Below are 18,823 nucleotides of genomic sequence, written 5' to 3'. Positions count from 1 at the left end.
AGTATGTTTGTCGCGTTTCTAGTTTAATTACCTCTTTATACTTGGCATAGGAGAATTTTTTTTTTAAATTATGTAACAACTTACTTTAACCCTTGTGCTATCCTAGGCACTTTGACATTGGGAGTTGGGTCATCTAGACCCACTAGACAGTGCTCTGAACCTTTTTTCTTCATTGATTTGTGATCTTCACTGGTGTCCATGGATTACATGAAATCTCTCCACCTTTATCCACTTTTGTCATGGTAGGGAGAACACGTCAATCCAAGGGAGGGGTCATCTAAGATAGAACAAGGGTTAAGACAAAGAATCTCGTTATCTTTTTGAGTCATTTCATCTTGAAAAAAAATCTTTTTTTAAGTAACATCTCTAATGAATCTAGTTTTTTGATTCACAATTTTCATATAGTTGAGACAACTCTATCTTAAAATGGGTGATTCTAGGCTTAATTTATTGGTCTAGATTAAATAAAGATAGTTGGACTGTTGTAACACTTAAAATAGGATATTATTTGGAGGAAAAGTATTAGTATAATGTCTCCATATGTACCTATATTAAAGATGAAAAACCTTTTTTAACAAAACAAGCTTATTTTAGGACATATTTCATATTATCAGAACAATATACCTAGACATTGTAGCTAATTTGAGGATTTTGTTTGAGAAAGACCCAGTCAAATTCTCACTGTGGAAACCAGTGGGTCATGTGACCACATGCTTTTCCTGCCTCCCACTCAATCATAGATTCCCACTCTGCCCGTACTTCTCCTTTGTCCCGCCTGCCTTCACGGACAGCTTGGCTGTATTCCAGCCTGGGCACTCTTACTCTTACTTTTCTGCTGTGGAAGGAGAAAATCTCTCAGTAAAGCCGGTGTGGGCAGTGACTACTTAAGAGCTCTCGGGAACATAAAATCCTAAACTGTTTCTACTGGCACCAGTTTAACCTAGAATCACACCCAGCTGTTACTGTATGTAAGCAAGCAGAACTGTGTCAGGACTAGTGAGCTTTCTGGTTGTCAGGCCTCCTGGACTAATATTAAAGACTCTGATTCTGCCACTCCCTGACTCCACCATTGTGTCTGCCTAAGCTTCACCTGATAAACTGTAGACGTTTGAGGTCATATCAGGTCAGTTTGTTCCTTTTGCACCTGGGATTTTCACTATTTTGTTTTCCATTGACTACTATTTATTTTGACTGACCGCCAGAACCTCACAAGGTTGTCAAACGTTTTTTTACACTTTCTGAATTAAGGAAAACAAGTCAAAAATGGGTTTGAGATGAGTCTGGAACTGATGACAGACACTGGTGATAACAGGCGTGCTTTTAGGCGACATAAGGGCGCCTGAAGAGACTTTTTGGTGGAAATCCTTCTAACATTTTCAAAATTCTAGAAGATAGAGGATGAAGCCTTCCACGTCATATCAGAAAAATAACATGGACACCATTAATCCTGTAAGGCCCACTACATCAAAGAATTGACAGAAAATTCTTGTTTTTCTTTAATTAAGATGTTTTATATGAACTGAATGAAATCCATATCCTCCATCCTTCAATGAAATAAAAAAAAGTCATGAGATACATTTTAGATAGTATCAGTTGCGATACGCGGCACAGCGGAGCGATAGAAAGTCCTAAGTCACTACGCCCCCTTATTAAAAAAATTGTTGTCGGACACCTCTAAAGCTTCAAATGCCGCTACAATTGGAGCAATAGGGAGGACCCAGAAGGGTAGGGAAGCAATTCGGATTCAGCCTTAGTTTTAGATGAAAAAATATTGGCGAGTGGTCAGGAAATAAAGCCCTTATTTACCCATCATCTCAAATTTGATCAACATATTTTTAACATGTGTAAATGAATTATAATTATGAACAGTATTAACATTCTTTCAATAAAGCAAGTAGTAACTTGTAAATTAATAACAATAGATGAGTTATCCTAATCATTAGGTTTTGAAAAAGTTTTCCTGCCAAAGGTATTTAAAAGCAGCTGTTTTGAAACGAGCAGGAAAGGTCCTTCAACTGCCACCAGTGAAATAATGATGAACTCTACAGCAGAAAACATGGATCAAGTTATTAATAATGGGTTTTTAAAAGATATATAACATGCAAATCCACTTTTTTGAGCTTTTAAGTGTATTATAATGTTCATTCCTCACATAAAAACAACCCTAAAGCAGTATATTGATCCATTCACACATTTTTGAGTATTCCTCTAAAAACCTGCCATCTGAACACCAGCCCCTCCCAATCCACAAATATGACTGGGTCCTCACATTGTGACATAGATAAGTGGGGAACCGCCCCTTCCAGGACGAGTCTGCGCTGCCAGCCCCGCCCCCAGACTAACACCTATTTTCTTTTTTTCTTTTTTTTTTTTTTTTTTTTTTTTTTTTTTTTCTTTTTTAACTTGTCCTGTCCAACAGCTAGGCAGACAGATGAGAGCTGAGGGCCTCTTGGGTTGGACATATTTTACTTTAACAAGAGGGGTTATTAATCTTCAGACAAACCAAAGGTATGTCTGAATAAACCCCTTTTGTAATTGAGGCCAAACTTTATTAATTTCAAACATGTCTGAAAATCTTTGGTGTTGGACCGGACGGAAAAGGAAAGAGGGGAAGAAGAAAGAGGGACGTTAGAGAGAGGGGGGGTAGGGGGTGATAATAGGAGGGGAAGGGGGATAAGACCATGAAGCAGCATAAAGCAACAAGTTTACTGGTTGTTAATCATTATGGTAAGGTTCAAATGTAAAAAAAAAACAAAAAAAAAGGGCGGAGCCTGTCCACACACACACTCAAATGTTATAAACACACCTGTTAGTTGCAAAAATGTCCACCTGTCGACATGTACACAAAACAGATAGTGTTCACACGCATACTTATGCCTTAAAACCAACTAGTGTGAAATATTTCAGTCATTCAGTCTGTTGAGCTGACACCTGTGCTCAGGTGAGTGTTTATGTTCTTCTAAAATGGATGGTGGAACGTGAAAAGAAGGAGGGAGAGTGCCCAGCCATCCCCACCCCAAGACCCCCACCGCACCAGCAGCGGCAGCCGGATTCCCCCCAACACCACACGGGAACCGGCAGGGAACAACCGCCGCCCGGGCGACCAAGCCCGCCACCCAGGCCAGGGCCAGCAGGGCCGCCGCAAGGCCCCCAGAGCCAGAGAGCAGGGAGGCACGGAGGGAAAGAGGGCGCCGCCCCAGCCCAACCAGGAGAGCAGCCCCCCCGCCGCGCCGGGAGAACCCAACGCAGGGCCCCACCGGAGAAGGACGCCCACAGCCCCAGACGAGCACCCCACCACCACCCAGGAGTTCCGGGCATCCCCCCGCCCCAACCCCAGGTACGGGCCAGGACCCCCCAAGGGAGACCCACTCCGCACTCCAGGCAGCCATCCGCCCGGCCAACGGTTGGTCCAGGGAGGAGCGAGGCAGGGGCCCGCCGCCCCCGCCCAGGAGGGGGGAACCCCGGGGAAAAAAGAGGGCCCACAAGGGGTGTTGTAAATATGGCCCGACCAGGCTCGGCCACAGTTGGAAATTTGGCGGGGCCCAGCACTCAGGAGCAAGGACCAGAACCCACCCCCCAGGGACACGAACACCCCCGGCTCAGATGTAATGTGAACCCCCCCACCGCGCGGAGAGAGCACCGCCGGGCCCAGGAAGCCAGCACCCCGGGGACACAGCCGCCGTTGCAAAGGGGCCCGTACCCCCCACCAGGGAAGAGGCAGGGGACAGATGGTCCTAGGTCCCACCTTCCTTGCAAAATGTGTGTGCGTGTATGTGTGTTTGAGAGAGTGTGTGTGTGCATGTGTGTGTGTTTATGTTGGGATGTATATATTGAGGGGGGAGGGGTGTGTGTACTAAGGGGGGTGCGGTTAAAATTGGCGGGTAGGGCACTAAGGGGACGTCTCCTGATTACTCACAGTGACGTCCCCTCACCCTCCCCACCAAGGGGCCCTAAATGTCTAAGGTGCGGTTAAAATTGGCGGGTAGGGTGCTAGGAGGACATCCGCTGCTTGCTGGCAGTGATGTCCAAGCACCCCCCCTACCAAGGGCCCTACATGTCTAAGGTGCAAATAAAACCGAAAGAGGGGGGGCCCACTCCATACGGCAACCACAGGAGGGGGGTCACTGCCTAGTAAACCCCCCCCCCCAAGGCTCATCGCAGGCTAAGCCCCCCACCCCCTCACCTTATTATGAGGTTATATGAGGAAGGGGGTAAGTTGGGGACAGATGATAGACTGTCCCCCGGTGGTCAAACAGCCGTCCCCCCCCCCCCCCCCCAGCAAGGGGGCCAGGCCCACCCAGCCCCGGGGCCCCACCCCCGGAGGCGCAGACACCCCAGGCCCAGCACCACCAACCCCACACAGAGAGAGGGGAGCCAGAAAGCGCCGGCCCCCCCCGGAGCAAGCCCAGGCCCCCACCCCCAAACGCCGGCCCTAGAAGAGCTCTGGTCAGGCCTCGACGGGACCGAGGCAGCCAACCGGCCGGGGAAACCGCCGATGGCCTCAGCGGAGACCCCGACCCGTCAACCCCCCCTGCCCCGTACCAATAGTGCCCCCCCCCCTCCCCCAGAATGCCCCCCCACAGGACAGGGCCGACAAGACCCCCACCCCACCCCACCCCCAGACCCCGCAGCCGAAGCGGATGACACCCAGAGCGACCGGGGGCCCCAAGAGGGTTGTCCCGTCCCGCCCCAGAGCCAGGGAAGGGCCGATCCCAGCCCCAGGTGTAGACGGGAAGCCCATCCAGCGCCGCTGGGCCCCCCCCCCCGAGCAGCGCCCCCCGCCAACCCCCCCCAGCACAGGCAAAGGGACCACCCCCCCAAGCCAAGCCAGACCACCACCCCACCCCCCCCACCACGCACCCCCACACCCAAGCCCAGAGGACCACGCAGCGCCCCAGGCCGCCCCACCCAGGCGCCGGACCCGACCCCCCGACCAACGGAGCCCCCACCACCCCCGGCCAGGCACCGGAGGCCCCGACCCCCACCCCGGCCCACGGCAGAAGGGCAAGGAGCAGCGACGACCATGCCCCCCCCACCCCCTAAGTCACGGAGTTAGCTATGGGAGACCAGAGAGACCGAATTCTTTCAAAGTTACTTGAACTTTGGGCTGACATTTTTTCCAAGCTGATATGATCAAGCAGCAGATTTCTGTGTTGACTTATATTTATATTTTTTTTGCTTTTCCAATTTATTAAAATAGTTTTTTTAGCAATGCAAAGAGTTATGAAAATGATAGAGCCTAATCCTCCTTCTACATCGATGGCACTCATGTCACCAAGCACACAAAGTGACGGTGAAGCTGTGATTGAAACCTTAAGCCAGACTGATAGATCGGCACATACCTGCTGCCAGAGAGCCTGGACAGGCGTGCAGAACCATAGTGCATGCATGTAATTGTCGGGTAGATTACTGTCACAGTGCTGACAAATGTCTGAGTTACTGAGACCCATCTTGAACATCCTCTGTCCAGTGTAGTAAATTCTGTGAAGAGTTTTGAAATGGATTAGCTGCAGATTTGGATTTTTTGTCATTTTAAAGGTGTTTAGACAAAGTTCTGACCAAAAACTTTCATCTGTGCTGATGCTCAAATCCGCATCCCATTTTGTTGTCGGAAGTGAAATATTGTTATCTAAATTACATAAAAGTTTGTATATTTTGGAGAGAGTTTTATTCATTGAGAAATTGATCAGAGTGGTAACTACATCTGGTAGCTTTAAATCGTTGTCTCTGTATTTAAACTTTTTAGTAATAATTGATTTAAGTTGCTGATATTCCAAGAAGTTATATATTCCATGTTTGTCTTGAAGTTCCTGGGGAGTTATGAATCTTCTATCAATAATTATGTGCTCTAGTTGTTTTATGCCCCCTGCTTGCCAAGCTGGGAAGTGGATAATTTTTTTGTTTATGAGGATGTCTGGGTTGTTCCAGATGGGTGTCATTTTGCACGGTTGAATTGATGATTTTGATATTTTGAGAAATTCCCACCAGGCTGTTAAAGTGGCATTTATATTAATACTTTTGAAACAATCCTGTTTTTTAACTATTTGACTAATAAATGGAAGATCTGACAGGTTGATCTTTCCACATAACGCCTGTTCCAAGTCTAACCATGAGTTGGTTTCTGGATTATTTTTTAACCATTTTAAGATGTATTGTAATCTATTTGCAAGAAAGTAATTGTGGAAGTTAGGTAATTCTAATCCTCCACAGCTTTTTGCAGATTTTAAAGTTTTTAGACTAATTCTTGCAGGTTTATTGTTCCATAGAAAGCTTGATATGGATGAGTCTAATGTTTTGAACCATTTTTAACGCCTATTTTCTCCACAGAGCTAGCAGTGATCAGCAAAACGCTTTCCTTTTATACACCCAACATGGACATCCATCTTTGCAAAAGTTTGGATGTTGTTTGATTTCGTGGGCGAAATGCTGCAGAGGCCGACTTTCGGTTGATGTCACAAAATGAGCGCCACTCAGGAGGAGTGAAAGGCGGAGCCTCAGAGATCAAGTCGTCTTACTTCTGGGTAGAAAAAAAAACTCCCAAAAAAAACTCATATTTCATAAAACACACGTTCTATTGTTTTCCAAAGGTAATACATGATCATATACATTAATATAGTTTACTCTGAATGTCTTAGAAGAAAGCATGATATAGACCCTTCAAGGAAAGTTTGGATCATGCTTATGAGCTAGGGGACTCATGAATGTATTTATCAAATATGATACGAATGGTAAAATTGGGTTGATGTTTCAGGAAATCATGAAAACTCTTGTTTTTGGTAGGAACTTTTTTGTAAACCAAATCTAGAACAGTTCAATACAAACATATAACTCCATCCATCCATCCATCCATCCATCCATCCATCTTTTTCCTTTTATTCCCTTTTGGGGTCGCGGGGCTGCCGGCTGCCACAATCACACACACGCACTCTCACATTCACACCAAGGGACAATTTAGATTAACCAATTAACCTATGAAGCATGTTTTTGGATATCCCACCGTCCAAACATATAACTGTGTAGTTAATAAAAAAATAATTTTCAAAAGTTGAACAAAAAAATTGGACATGCTGCTCACAGTTTTCCATCAGAAATTACAATGCAAAAATATATTTTTTAAAGCTATGAGTACAGTAAAGCAGTTTTTCCCGGACGGTTTTGCCTATAGCTTATTTCCTGCTCACAAAAGTGATAATATGCGACTTGGTTTTGCCTTTTGGTCATGGCTTCTCATTTGGTTCATTTGTAGTTGTTTGTAGATATTCTATTTCCGTGTTTGGGGTGGGGGTTTGGGCCCTCAACATATGAATTTCCCATGGTGAAAGGGGTCACCATTGTTACTGGCAGCAGAGTTGCTTCACTCCTGTCTTTTTCCACCTCTCTTACCAAAGCAGAACAAAAAAAGAACAGTTTCTTTCAGAACTCAGTAACAAAAAAAAAAAGCCAGGTTGCAACAGGAAGGCAAGAATCTTGATGTTGCTAAAATTGTCCACTTGAAAGACTTTAACATTTCATAACACTGATCAATGAACCCGGTTGAAGCACTCTGCCTGCCTGCCGTTTGCAGTTTCTGTAAGCACAGCTCTGTGCCTCTGTGCCTTTAATTTTAGAAAAAAAAATCAAACTTTTTTTTATGACTTCAACCACTGTTTGTTTACTGAAAATTAGCAGTCGAGTAACAACACTGTGCCGTTGTGATTCAGTATCCTTTTTTTTTGGCTAAAACATTAGTTGTTTTTTTTTAGTGCAATGAGGTTTTTCTGGTTAAAATAAAAGGTAATTTTCAAAAAATATCAACCCCCCACCCAGCGTGAAAAGAAAGAAATGCTGAACCTGCTTTAGTTTTTCTGCTGCTTCAATAAAACCACCCAAAACTGTCTATCTTTCTTAACCCTTGTGCTATCTTAGGCACTTTAACATTAGGAGTTGGGTCATCTAGACCCACTAGACAGTGCGCTGAACTTTTTTCTTCAATGATTTTTGATCTTCGCTGGTGTCCATGGATTACATGAAATTCTCTCCAGCTTTCTACACCTTTGTCATGGTAGGGAGAACACGTCATCTTGACCCCATAGGATAGCACAAGGGTTAAAGTAAACACAATTGTGTTGTTTTTTTGAGTCTTTTTAATCCCTTTTCTAACTCATGGCAAAAACGCAGTTACAAAAAACAGCTAAGGAAGACATTTACAGGTTAAAATGTACATTTGAACCTTTATTTATAGTATAAATTGTTCTTAAAAATATTATCCACCACAAAAAACAATTTTTAAGGATTTTTAAGACTTGAGTTGAAAAATTAAGGATTTGCTGCACCTGCAAAATTTACTGAATATATCACTGCAGTTTTTAGTTTTTATAATATATTTAGTTTGGCTAATACTTTTCATATAGTTGGATAAACCTAGTTGCAATCTCTAATACAATAAAAATCCTTACCAGCATATTATTATCTTTATTTTTCTTTTGAAATTATGGACAATAAAAACACACGTATGCTTTGTAGACACTAAATTTTTGAATAAGTCTGTTATTCGATCTAAAACATAAACTGGCAGGCAGCGTGTATTTGTCCACCTCGTGTTTTATATTACTAATGATCAGCGTTTAAAATATATATTTATATATATTTCAGACTTTGTCTTCCGTTCCCTCAGTAAAACGGTGGATTATTGCCAGATTAAGGGAGTGCCTTTTTCTTTATCCCTGGGTAAGCCTGCACAGCACGCGGCTCAGAGGTAATGAAGCACTCTGTGATCCATGGCCGGATGAATCTAAAAATTCCCAGAGCACTTCTGTATTTTAAAGGAAATGAGATTTCCTTGAAAGCTGCCTTCCGATCCTCAGTCTGTATTTCAAACAGACAAACTGTGCAACACTACAAGAATCCTGAATGACCTTGGATTGTTGTAGGAGAAGCATTAGCATTGGAAACTATTGTTTAATACATGCCAGATTAGAAAGATTTTATAAAAAAAAAGAGCCCTTTATTTTTATTTTTAAGCCTTTCACATCATTTGTCACCAATTTGCAACTCCCCATCAAACTTACTAACCTAATAAAGAAAAAAAACATTAAAGAATGTACTTTATTTATAATTGTAAATCAATTCAGACATGAAGGGGTTAAATCACAGAAAAATATTGGATAAAGTCTAAAATGTACCACTTTAACAAGTCACCCAGTCAGTTAACACTCGGTCAACCAGTTTTGCACAACTACTAGAGTAACCATGGCAGTCGCTGGCTGCTCAGACATTATTTCTAAATAATTTGGATTTATTGAAAAGATCAAAAAGTATTAAACATCGGGACACTGAATGTAAAATATTACAATTGACTGTTTCCTTGTCACCAAAACAAATACTCTGGTTAGTTTTATGTCATGGAATATTCATCTTTTTCAATGGCAACCGCCATAGCTGTCATTTATTTTCAACATAGCAAAATCGGGCTCAAGTCAAAAATTTTCACCCCAATCGGCAGATTTTCATTAAGTGAGAATTATATTCTGCCAATAGAGTAAGTCAAATGGTCATCCCTGAGTCTTACTTTAAAAATATAATCAAAAAACACCTTCATTATTGCACTTCAAGTAGCTGTAGAAAAAAAAGATCAATCAGACTAACAAAACTGCTTTGTGCTGGTTTAATAGAATTTAAAAAAGATTGTTGTAATCTCAAAACCTTATGATCAGTTCTTCTAGACTTTTTATAAACAAAAACTTCTAATCAGCTTTTTTGTGTTTTTGTTGTTATTTCACACAATTTAAGCATCAAGAACATCAAAAAATGACCATTTCTTAAGTGAAGTGAAGCATATTCTGGAAGAAGGGGCAAAGGATTTCACTCATTAAACATATTTTGAGAGATTGTGTAAAATAAAAAATAAAAAAAAAGGTCCAAGCGGACTGTTACTTTGTTTTTAAGATTTTTTTACTACTGAATAATTTTCTTAAGAAGATTGTTTCTCTTGCAAGACAGAAATTTTCAAAAAAAAAGGTCTTTGTCCTCTCTAAAGATTCTGATTTTGCAGTGTACTTACAGAATAGCAGTGAGGAAACACAATTAATCATAAAATCAACAAAAATTGGATTTAAATCCCAATTAGAAAAGACTTTTTGGTTAATATCTCTTCTGTCTCATATGTATTTTTTATTTTTTGGAGGAAAAATTGAAAGTCTTTATTTCTGCCTAGAATGTTGCTTGTTTCTGTGTTTTGTTGTCGCTGAAACCATCCAAGGCGCTGTCAGCCTCTGAGTGATAGAGCTGACTGAGTGATCTGTTGCAGATGCAGGACGACCCCAGACTCCCTCAGAAAGTCCACTCTGACCCAGCTTATCCATTGCTTCCATTTTATCAGCCCCAGTCAGTCAAGTGTTGATGTGAGCCTGAGGCGCGAAGGTGACTCAACTCATCAGCGTGGATGTTGAGGCCCGCCCACCTTCTTGGCCTTCCTGCGATTGCTTTGTAAATAATTCTCCTTGCAGCACGTCAAAAGGCGCCGTATTTAGATCTAAGCAGCCAATGGGAGGATCTATTTTTATGTGCTTGCGTTTTGGGGGTAGATATATTCCACTAAGCCTTTTTGAGACCCACAAGCAGGGAAACTCGGAATGAAACAATACAAAGTCATGTGAACACATGAGCTGTGTGCTAAGTGATGTGCCAGGATGCTGTGATATTCCAAGAAAACAGGAAGATTATCCAACCCAATAGGATCTGGGAAACATATCCAAAGAAGTGAACAACAAAGCAACTGAAATACGCACTTATGACACCCATTTTTTTACCCTTTCCATTTAAAAGTTGCGTTTGTGAATTTATAAGAGGAAAAAGATCCCTGAGAGCCTTTAAAAGCCTTTTTGTTTTAAAAACAAAAGAATTAAGGCGAGGGGGGGAAAGCAAAGCTTAGCTAAAAGGTTGCCCCCAGTCAATATTAAAGCAAATACATCAATCAGGTTTATGTCTTGCAAAGCTCAAACGTATGCTTTTAGTAGAAAAGACAGCCACTGTTTTATCAGGCCTGATAATTATGAGGTGTACAACTCACTGCGTCTCTCAATATTTGACAACAGAGGAGAGGAAGAGGAGAATTAAAGCTGTCAGGGACTGGTAATGCGCTGCAATATTTCCTGTGAGCCATTTCGTGTATAAATCATTTTGGTCCTTGAGTGTCTATGTTGCGGGAAATTGCTTCATATATGGAATTAGAGGAGCCACATACATCAGGGTGGAAGAGTTAAGTGATTCAAGAGTCGAGTGAAATAACTTAATACAAAAAATGCCATCAAAAGTTCATTTTTAATCATAATTTGAATAATATTTAATCAGAAAACCATGTTTTAGGTCAGATTATGAAGATGCCAACCAAACAAAAGTTGGCCACAGAAATGATCACATGACTCAAACATGGAAGAAGTACTGCTTTCTGGTAACGTTTACAGTGAACAGAGTTCATTTTTCTTTAGTTTTAAAACTTTGCTGCTGTTTTAGTCATCATGTTCTGTCTGGTTTTGGGTTGTTTTGCACTAGAAATGCTTGAAACATGGGTGTTTAAGTAAAAAAAAAAGGCTGAATAAGGGATCATGAGGGGAAAAAAGCTTTATTTTTTCTTTTCCTTTCAGCTGCTTCCTTCAGGGGTTACCACAGCAAATCACCCACCCCCATAAAGAAATCTAGCGATGTGAAAAACAAACAGATTAAACTTCTACTGAAAAAATACAGCTTAGTAAGTAACTAAAAAAACAGGTAAAACCGGGTAAAACTCCAACATTTTCAATGTTCAATTTGCAAAAGTTTTATTATTTGCATTAATTGGTGACAAACAGTGTCAGGCTTGAATAACAAAAAAAATTTGTGGCCCTCCATAAATCCTAATTGATGTTTATTAAACCCCGTGTGACACTTGGTCATTAAAGTTATTAAAAACAACTTTTTATGTTTATCAATTTTTTTTCACTAAAATGGGCCCCCAGTCTAATGTCTTAGTTCTTAATTTGGCCCTCTGCTACAAAAACTTTGAGAAACCCCTGATATAAATGAACTGTTGCTTTCTGGCAGAAATAAAACAAAAGGAGAATATTGCCTTTCTTCATATGACTGTAACTTTGTTAAGAATTAAAGGGATTTGATGAGGTAAACAGAGCAGGCGAGGCTATCCACAACAGGGAGGGCATTTATATAGTTCTCCATGCCTCTGTTTAGTGCAGTGCGATTCATGTATTGTCCCTCTTTAATTCCAGATTCCAGTTGGCTCATCCGTGCTCCTGTACCTGACCGTGGACCTCGCCTCTGGCTCATCTGTGCTCCTGTACTTGGCTGTGGACCCTGCCTTAGGCTCGTCTCGCGCCCCCAGCTGTCCCCCAACTCCATCTGGATGAAGCTCATCTGCTGGACTTTTTAAACATGCAGTTGTAGAGTTAGATAAGCTAATTCTTCACTAAGAGTTCTGGTACATCGCCTGTCCGTCCTGGGGGAGGATCCCTCCTTCATGTGGACACCCCTGAGGTTTTTTTTTTGTTTGTTTTTTCCGAAATCGTATTTTTTTTAGGAGTTTTTCCTTACCCCAAAAGAGGGTCTAAGGGCAGGGATACCCAGTTTAGCTTAGTCTATTTAGTTTAGTTTAGCCACTAACTATATAATTCTGCGACTTCATGTTCTTTATAATTTCATGTTTACTATACATTTACCGGTATGAAGCCCAATGAGATGACTACTGTTGTCATATTGGGCTATATAATTAAAGTTGAATTGAATAACAAAATAACGCTTAATTTTTTCCCCTGCATATATTGATCCTTAAACATTAGTCTTTATTTAGATTTAAAGCTGAGAGGGTGAACAACGTTTCAGGGGCCCCTAAGGGCCTCCAAACCTTTAACCTGAGAGTTTGACACCAACTGTAGGAGTCCAAACAGCTGTAGAGAGGGCAGTGTCGCTCACCTCTCCCTGCTGTACTGTAGCGCAGCGGTTTGACATGAGACAGCCCCCTAGGTGTCTCACTTTCTCAGTGTTTGTATGGACTGGAGCGCAGCGCCGGCTGCCCGCCCGCCCGCCTGCCTGCCCGCCCGCCTGCCTGCCTGCCTGCCTGCCTGCCTGCTGCTCGTCTGACTGACTGGCTGCGTTGACGTCAGCGCCGTGTTGATTTGCTAAGGCGAGAGAAGAAAGGAGTTAGTGCGTGTTGAGAGAGCGGGTCCTGCGAACTGCCTTACTATGGTGTAGCCACAATCCCCGTGCACTAAACGGAGACAAACGTGCAACTTAGGTGAGTACAGACCCGGGCTAAAAGGCAGCTGCATTGACCTCCACCGGCGACAAGTGCCAGCGCCGCCACTCCGCACGCCTCCACCGCAGCTTTCTGTGCGTTATTTCATTCACCATATGGATGTTTGCGTGCATTTCTTTCACTCACGCTTGCGTCGCGTGTCCTCGTTCAACCTCTTAGCTGAAGTTGCCAGAAAACGCCACTTTGGCACGCAAGTTGGACGCGCGCTCCGGAGTTGCGGCTGAAAGCAAGTGTTTACCTGATTGCGCTGCAAGGTGTTGAAGTTTGCGTTAACGTGTGTTATGTTGGAGATATGGCAATTGACGTAACCCTCCCTCCCCCCCTGTCTGGTTAGTATTCCGGAGATTCAGTCAGAGGACGTGAGGTCTGGCTGCTTCACCTGGAGCCAGACAGCGCATGACGCCGGGCTGCTGGCTGCGTGTCACTTGAATGGAGATTTGGCCGTTTTGGGTTTTTGGGGGGACGCGAATTGTGCCATTTTGTGACAGCGACGCACTTGCCCGTCCTTGTGTCTCCAGCAGACGTGGTTTATTTAACTGTGATGACATCACGATGAGCCCCGGAGACGGTGGTCTTTAAACACGAAACAAGCCCCAGAACCCAGTTGGACCACAGGTGATTGATTGGTTGGTTGATTGATTGATAGACGGGTAACTAGATTTTAGACCAGTTGCCAATATGGCTCGCGCGCGCATCATGCTGTGAGGTGAGGAGCTGGTAACAAATGCAATGGCAAATTGATTGCTGATCGAACCTGTCTGATCCCTCTCTTCCCTCTTTCACTCCTTCTCCTCCTCTTTATCCTCGCGGCAGCTGCAGCTGCAGCCGGGCAGCAGTGGAGTATTTAACCCCGGCTTAAACAAACTCTGCCAGCGCGTCGATGCCACATCCCGGCTGCTGTCTGTCTGTCTCTGGTGCACTTTTGCTGCGCGCAGACACGGTTCCATTTCTGCTCTCCCCCCTGCGTTTGCTGTCTGTCACCGCGGCTCACCGTCTGGGATATTGAGCGGCGTTTATTCCTGTTGTGGCTGGCTCGTCAAGGTGCGCAACGGCAGACAACTCGTGACCAGATTGATTAAGGTCTCTTTTTCTCAAGTCGGCCTTTCCAGGGAAAGAACCTCCGGCAGCTTCATGTGCTTAACGCTGTGTTTTGTTTCTATGCGTAATGCACAACCTTTTGTGTATCATTTGTCTGGTGGAGAGAGGGCTGTCTAGACGCGCGCGCAGCTCCCTTCTCCAAATCCAAACTTTCAGCCGCGGAGCGCAGCGAGCATTGATCCCCGACGGGCTCGTAAATCGCAGCTATTGGCAAACATGTAATAAAGATCATTCAGGGCTGGAGGCATGATCTCTGATGCCGGTCAGGAACGCAGCTGTGGCCCCTCCGTATTCGCCTTGTGTTCCGAACAATATTTTGCCCGTCATTCTCACAGCTCAAACGAAACATCATGTAGCTGTTTATTTTTCCTTTTTTTTCTCACCAGTCCTTTTATGGTTGCACATATTGACCCCTCAATTCTCAATCAAACCTGTAGATTAGATTTCAAGAGGTCTATGAGGCGTCTTGGCGTGAATTATTATTAATATTATAAATATGAAACTTTCCTGTGGAAGTTTGGGAGAATGTTCTTCATATTAATGAGCAGATCAAGAGGAAAAAGCCAAATGAGCTGCCAAATCTTGTAATTGGTCATAGAACTGGATAAATGAGGCCATCAATGGGCTCAGGCAGAATGTGGGTCAGTGGATGGATTTAACTCTTTCTACTCTGTGCCCTCTTTTTTTATTTCCATAAAATAAATGAAATAAATCTGTGTTTTGTTGGTCATCTTAGGTGCATGCTGGTGACCGGATCTTAATTTAACCAGGCTTTCATTATGGGTCAAACAGGTTTCAGGAATGAGGTGGAGCAACATGTTGCCCTGTTAGCTTGAATTATAAAATGTACCCACAGACACCCATTCATTCAGGATTTTCAACATTTGCAAGCACAGGCGCTCTCTGGGGCCGTGTTGTGGGTTTTTGCCTCATCTTGCTGTCTTTTTCGCCCATTTTTTGGCCACTGCTCTCCTGCTCCTGTCTGTGATGAGAATACTGAGTAAGATGCTATTTGAGGCTGCTGACGGTCTTTGTGAACCCAGACGCAGTGAGAGCCTACAATTCAGCCTTGTTTAACTGGTGTATATCCCCATCAGATAAGCAAATGAAGACATCTCTTTAACATAACATATGCTGGACCTATTGGTATGCAGGATGAGCCTGTTGGACAGCTAACAAATTGTCTCTCTTCAGAAAATCCAATCAGTGCCGTCTGCTAATATAAGAACGCCACTAAGTATTCTTCCCCATTCATGTGTTTGTAATTGAAGCCTGCAGAAGTCTGATATTAAACACTTTTTTAGAAGAAATGTTCCTCTTTAAAGACGCACTCTGATGAAAATTGTGTTTTTCTTGTCATATTTTTCTGATGATGGACATGTATAAAGAAAATTAAGCTCAAAATTGCATTTCTTAGTATTTATTTATCCAAATTGTTGTGAATCTGGAGCAGACAATAAATGCAGTTTGAAAAAGAGCTTACCGGTATTTGTTATATAGAAAATACGCCGAGCCACAAGCTCCCTGTTCCGCTCCACTCTGATGCATCCACTTGCAGATGCATCCACTAGATGTACGTCTAGCTCCGAGCTGGCACCGGGCTCAAAAGTGTACAGCCATGTAGCTCCTATGTTAATCAGTGTATTTGTTGCTCAGGTAATGGTAGGTTGGGGTTTTGAGGGGTAGTAAGCTAGCGGGAGAGCATGTTGTGACACAGATGAGTGACAGGAAGTGGGGGTTGGGTTGCTCCATGCCAAAATTTCTAATGAAGAGGTGAATTTCTAATAAAATACAGCCGCTTTGCAGAAACTGTCCTAGACAACAACATAAATCAAATCAAACCATTTTTTTATATAGCACTTTTTAAATATAACACAACACAAAGTGCTTCACACAATTTTTTTATACATATATAAAAACAAGCAGAATATTGAAATAAAGGACAATATACATTTTTGGAATTGTAAATAAAAAAATGTTTCCACCGTTGACATTTCTCTTTTTTTTTCCATCCAGGTTTGACTTTGTTTACAAAAACAGCTAAAATCTCTGCTGAGCGGGGAAAGCGAGCCTCATGAGTCGGCCTGGCAGGTTACATCAATATCATGGATTTAACTAAAATGGGTATGATCCAGCTCCAGAACCCCAACCATCCCACTGCCCTGCTGCAGAAGGCCAACCAGATGCGTTTGGCTGGGACTCTGTGCGATGTGGTCATCATGGTCGACAGCCAGGAGTTTCACGCTCACCGGACTGTGCTTGCCTGCACCAGCAAAATGTTTGAGATCCTCTTCCACCGCAGCAGCCAGCATTATACCCTGGACTTTCTTTCACCAAAGACTTTTCAGCAGATTTTGGAGTATGCTTACACTGCCACTCTTCAAGCCAAGGTGGAGGACTTGGATGACCTTCTGTATGCAGCCGAGATCCTGGAGATTGAATACTTGGAGGAGCAATGCCTCAAGATCCTGGAAACCATCCAGTCCTCAGATGAGAATGATGTGGATGTCAACGCTAATGATGGGAGCACAGAAGACGATGAGGAGCGCAAAGGCCAAAATGGAGCGAAGAACTCCAAAAAGCATTCCCTGGAGACTCCCAACCTGTCAGGAGCTCAGCAAGCCTCCAACATGCCTGGCATGGTTGACCAGAGTCCCTCTGTCTCCACCTCCTACAGTGTTTCCAACCTGAGTCCCACCAAAGCCGCTGTGGACAGTCTGATGAGCATCGGCCAGTCTCTGCTCCAGCAGGGCTTTGGTGGTGAGCAACCCGTCCACATTAATTCCCACCACCTGATGACCGACATCAAGACTGAGATGATGCAGGTGGACATGAGTGGCAATGGACATGACAGTCCTCAGAATATGGAGTCCAGCGTCTCGAGCAACGGAGAGCGAAGCGGAGAGGACAGGAACCGAGATGGTCCCGGAACGCCAACGAGGAGCAGCGTGATCACCAGCGCTCGAGAACTGCATTATATCCGTGATGACAACATGGGCGACCAGCAAGCCGAAGTCAGCCAGATGGGGCTGGAAGCAATGGCAGGAATGACTGAGAAACACCTGGCCTCACTATATTCGCTTCCTGTCAATCATAAATCCGATGCCATGATGTCCATGCCGGTGTCCATGGCTTCTGGTCTCCCCATGTCCCCTGCCCTGGCGATGTCCATGGACTTCAGTGCGTATGGGGGGCTGCTGCCGCAAAGCTTCATCCAGAGAGAGTTCTTCAGCAAGCTCGGGGAGCTGGCAGTGGGGATGAAACCGGACGGCAGGAACCAGCATGAACGTTGTAATGTTTGCGGCGCAGAGCTACCAGATAATGAAGCCGTGGAGCAGCACAGGTAAGCTTCCTTCCCTCTCCAGTCTGTCTCCTTTGTCTTTGAGTTTATCCCATTTCAAAACTCATATAGGTGCATCTTCTGCATTTTGATTTTAAAATTACACACTTTTACATAATTGACGATTTCAATGGTTTTATAAACATATTGTCACTTTTTAGGCTTAAACTATTTAAAATGGGTGAAGCGGTTTTCTTTTGTTCTACTTGATCGACTTTAACAACAATTGACCCAATCCTTTTATGTTTCTGTTTTATTGCACTTGCATGAGTTCCATTTACAGTCACATAAAGCCCAGTTTTGTGCAGTCGCCAGCTCAGAACCGGAGATTTACTCCTTTAGTAGCTGCCAAGCTTGCCCAGGTGACTGCTGAAGCAATGCTGTCTTAACATTGTCCAAGACCATTAGTCACACCTTCCAAGATGTGGGCGGCAGCTATCACACACACTTACCAATGTGGAGCTCCCTCATCCAGGACCCTGCTCCCCTCCCTTTTCCCATAACTGCACAAGGGGGGCCCTTATTAGCTTGATAATTGGAGTAGACGGTCAGCTCAGGAAATGAGTGCTGAACCCGAGACAAGGAGGTAGTTCTAGGACAGGAGAGTGGCAGCTGCGCAGCACTGTTTCAGTCGCTGCATATAAATAAAGCTTTAAGGCTGAGTAATTTTACAACACATTCAGAAAACCTCCTATTGATCACAGAGCAGCAGTAGTCTCCTACCTTTTTTTACTTTTTCAGACTACGGACCGCTTTATTGTCAGACAATATTTTCACGGACGTATAAGGCCAAAGTGGCCATCCGTTTATTTTATTTGTGTGGGTAAAGTTTATCTTTACCCTCTGTAAAATGTCTGCAGCTGCTTTAAACTTTGTTTGTAAACTAGATTTTATGAAGGAACCATCCACATGTGATTTAGATTTACCTTTAACCCATAACTGTCAAAGTGGAAGCTAAGAATGGAAGCTAACTTCAGCTTTGTCTGACTTTTAAGGTGCAATGAATTTAAAAAACAAAAAGGGAAAGCGGTCACAAAAACTGGTATTATCTAAATACCATAATTATATATTATATATTAATATAATTAATGTGAATACACCAT

General features: G+C 43.5%; 1 protein-coding gene across 3 annotated transcripts in view; it reads left to right on the top strand.

Moving 5' to 3' along the window:
* The first annotated feature begins 12,813 nt into the window (after nucleotides 1–12,813).
* Nucleotides 12,814–18,823, top strand: part of zbtb16 (zinc finger and BTB domain containing 16) — a 164,585-nt gene continuing 158,575 nt past the window's right edge. Inside the window, exons 1-2 of one of the 3 annotated variants that reach the window (XM_023962110.1) lie at nucleotides 12,814–13,261; nucleotides 16,397–17,723. In XM_023962110.1, the coding sequence (XP_023817878.1) occupies nucleotides 16,486–17,723 (1,238 nt within the window). In that variant the 5' untranslated portion in view covers nucleotides 12,814–13,261; nucleotides 16,397–16,485. Of the gene's footprint in view, nucleotides 13,262–16,078; nucleotides 17,724–18,823 lie in introns of those variants that run through there. The other 2 variants (XM_023962108.1, NM_001305414.1) reach the window with 2 other exon arrangements.

Source organism: Oryzias latipes, chromosome 14 (genome assembly GCF_002234675.1).
Source record: "Oryzias latipes chromosome 14, ASM223467v1".
Lineage (NCBI taxonomy): Eukaryota > Metazoa > Chordata > Actinopteri > Beloniformes > Adrianichthyidae > Oryzias > Oryzias latipes.
Note: the sequence above shows the minus strand (reverse complement) of the source record. Positions and strands in the feature narration are given on the sequence as shown.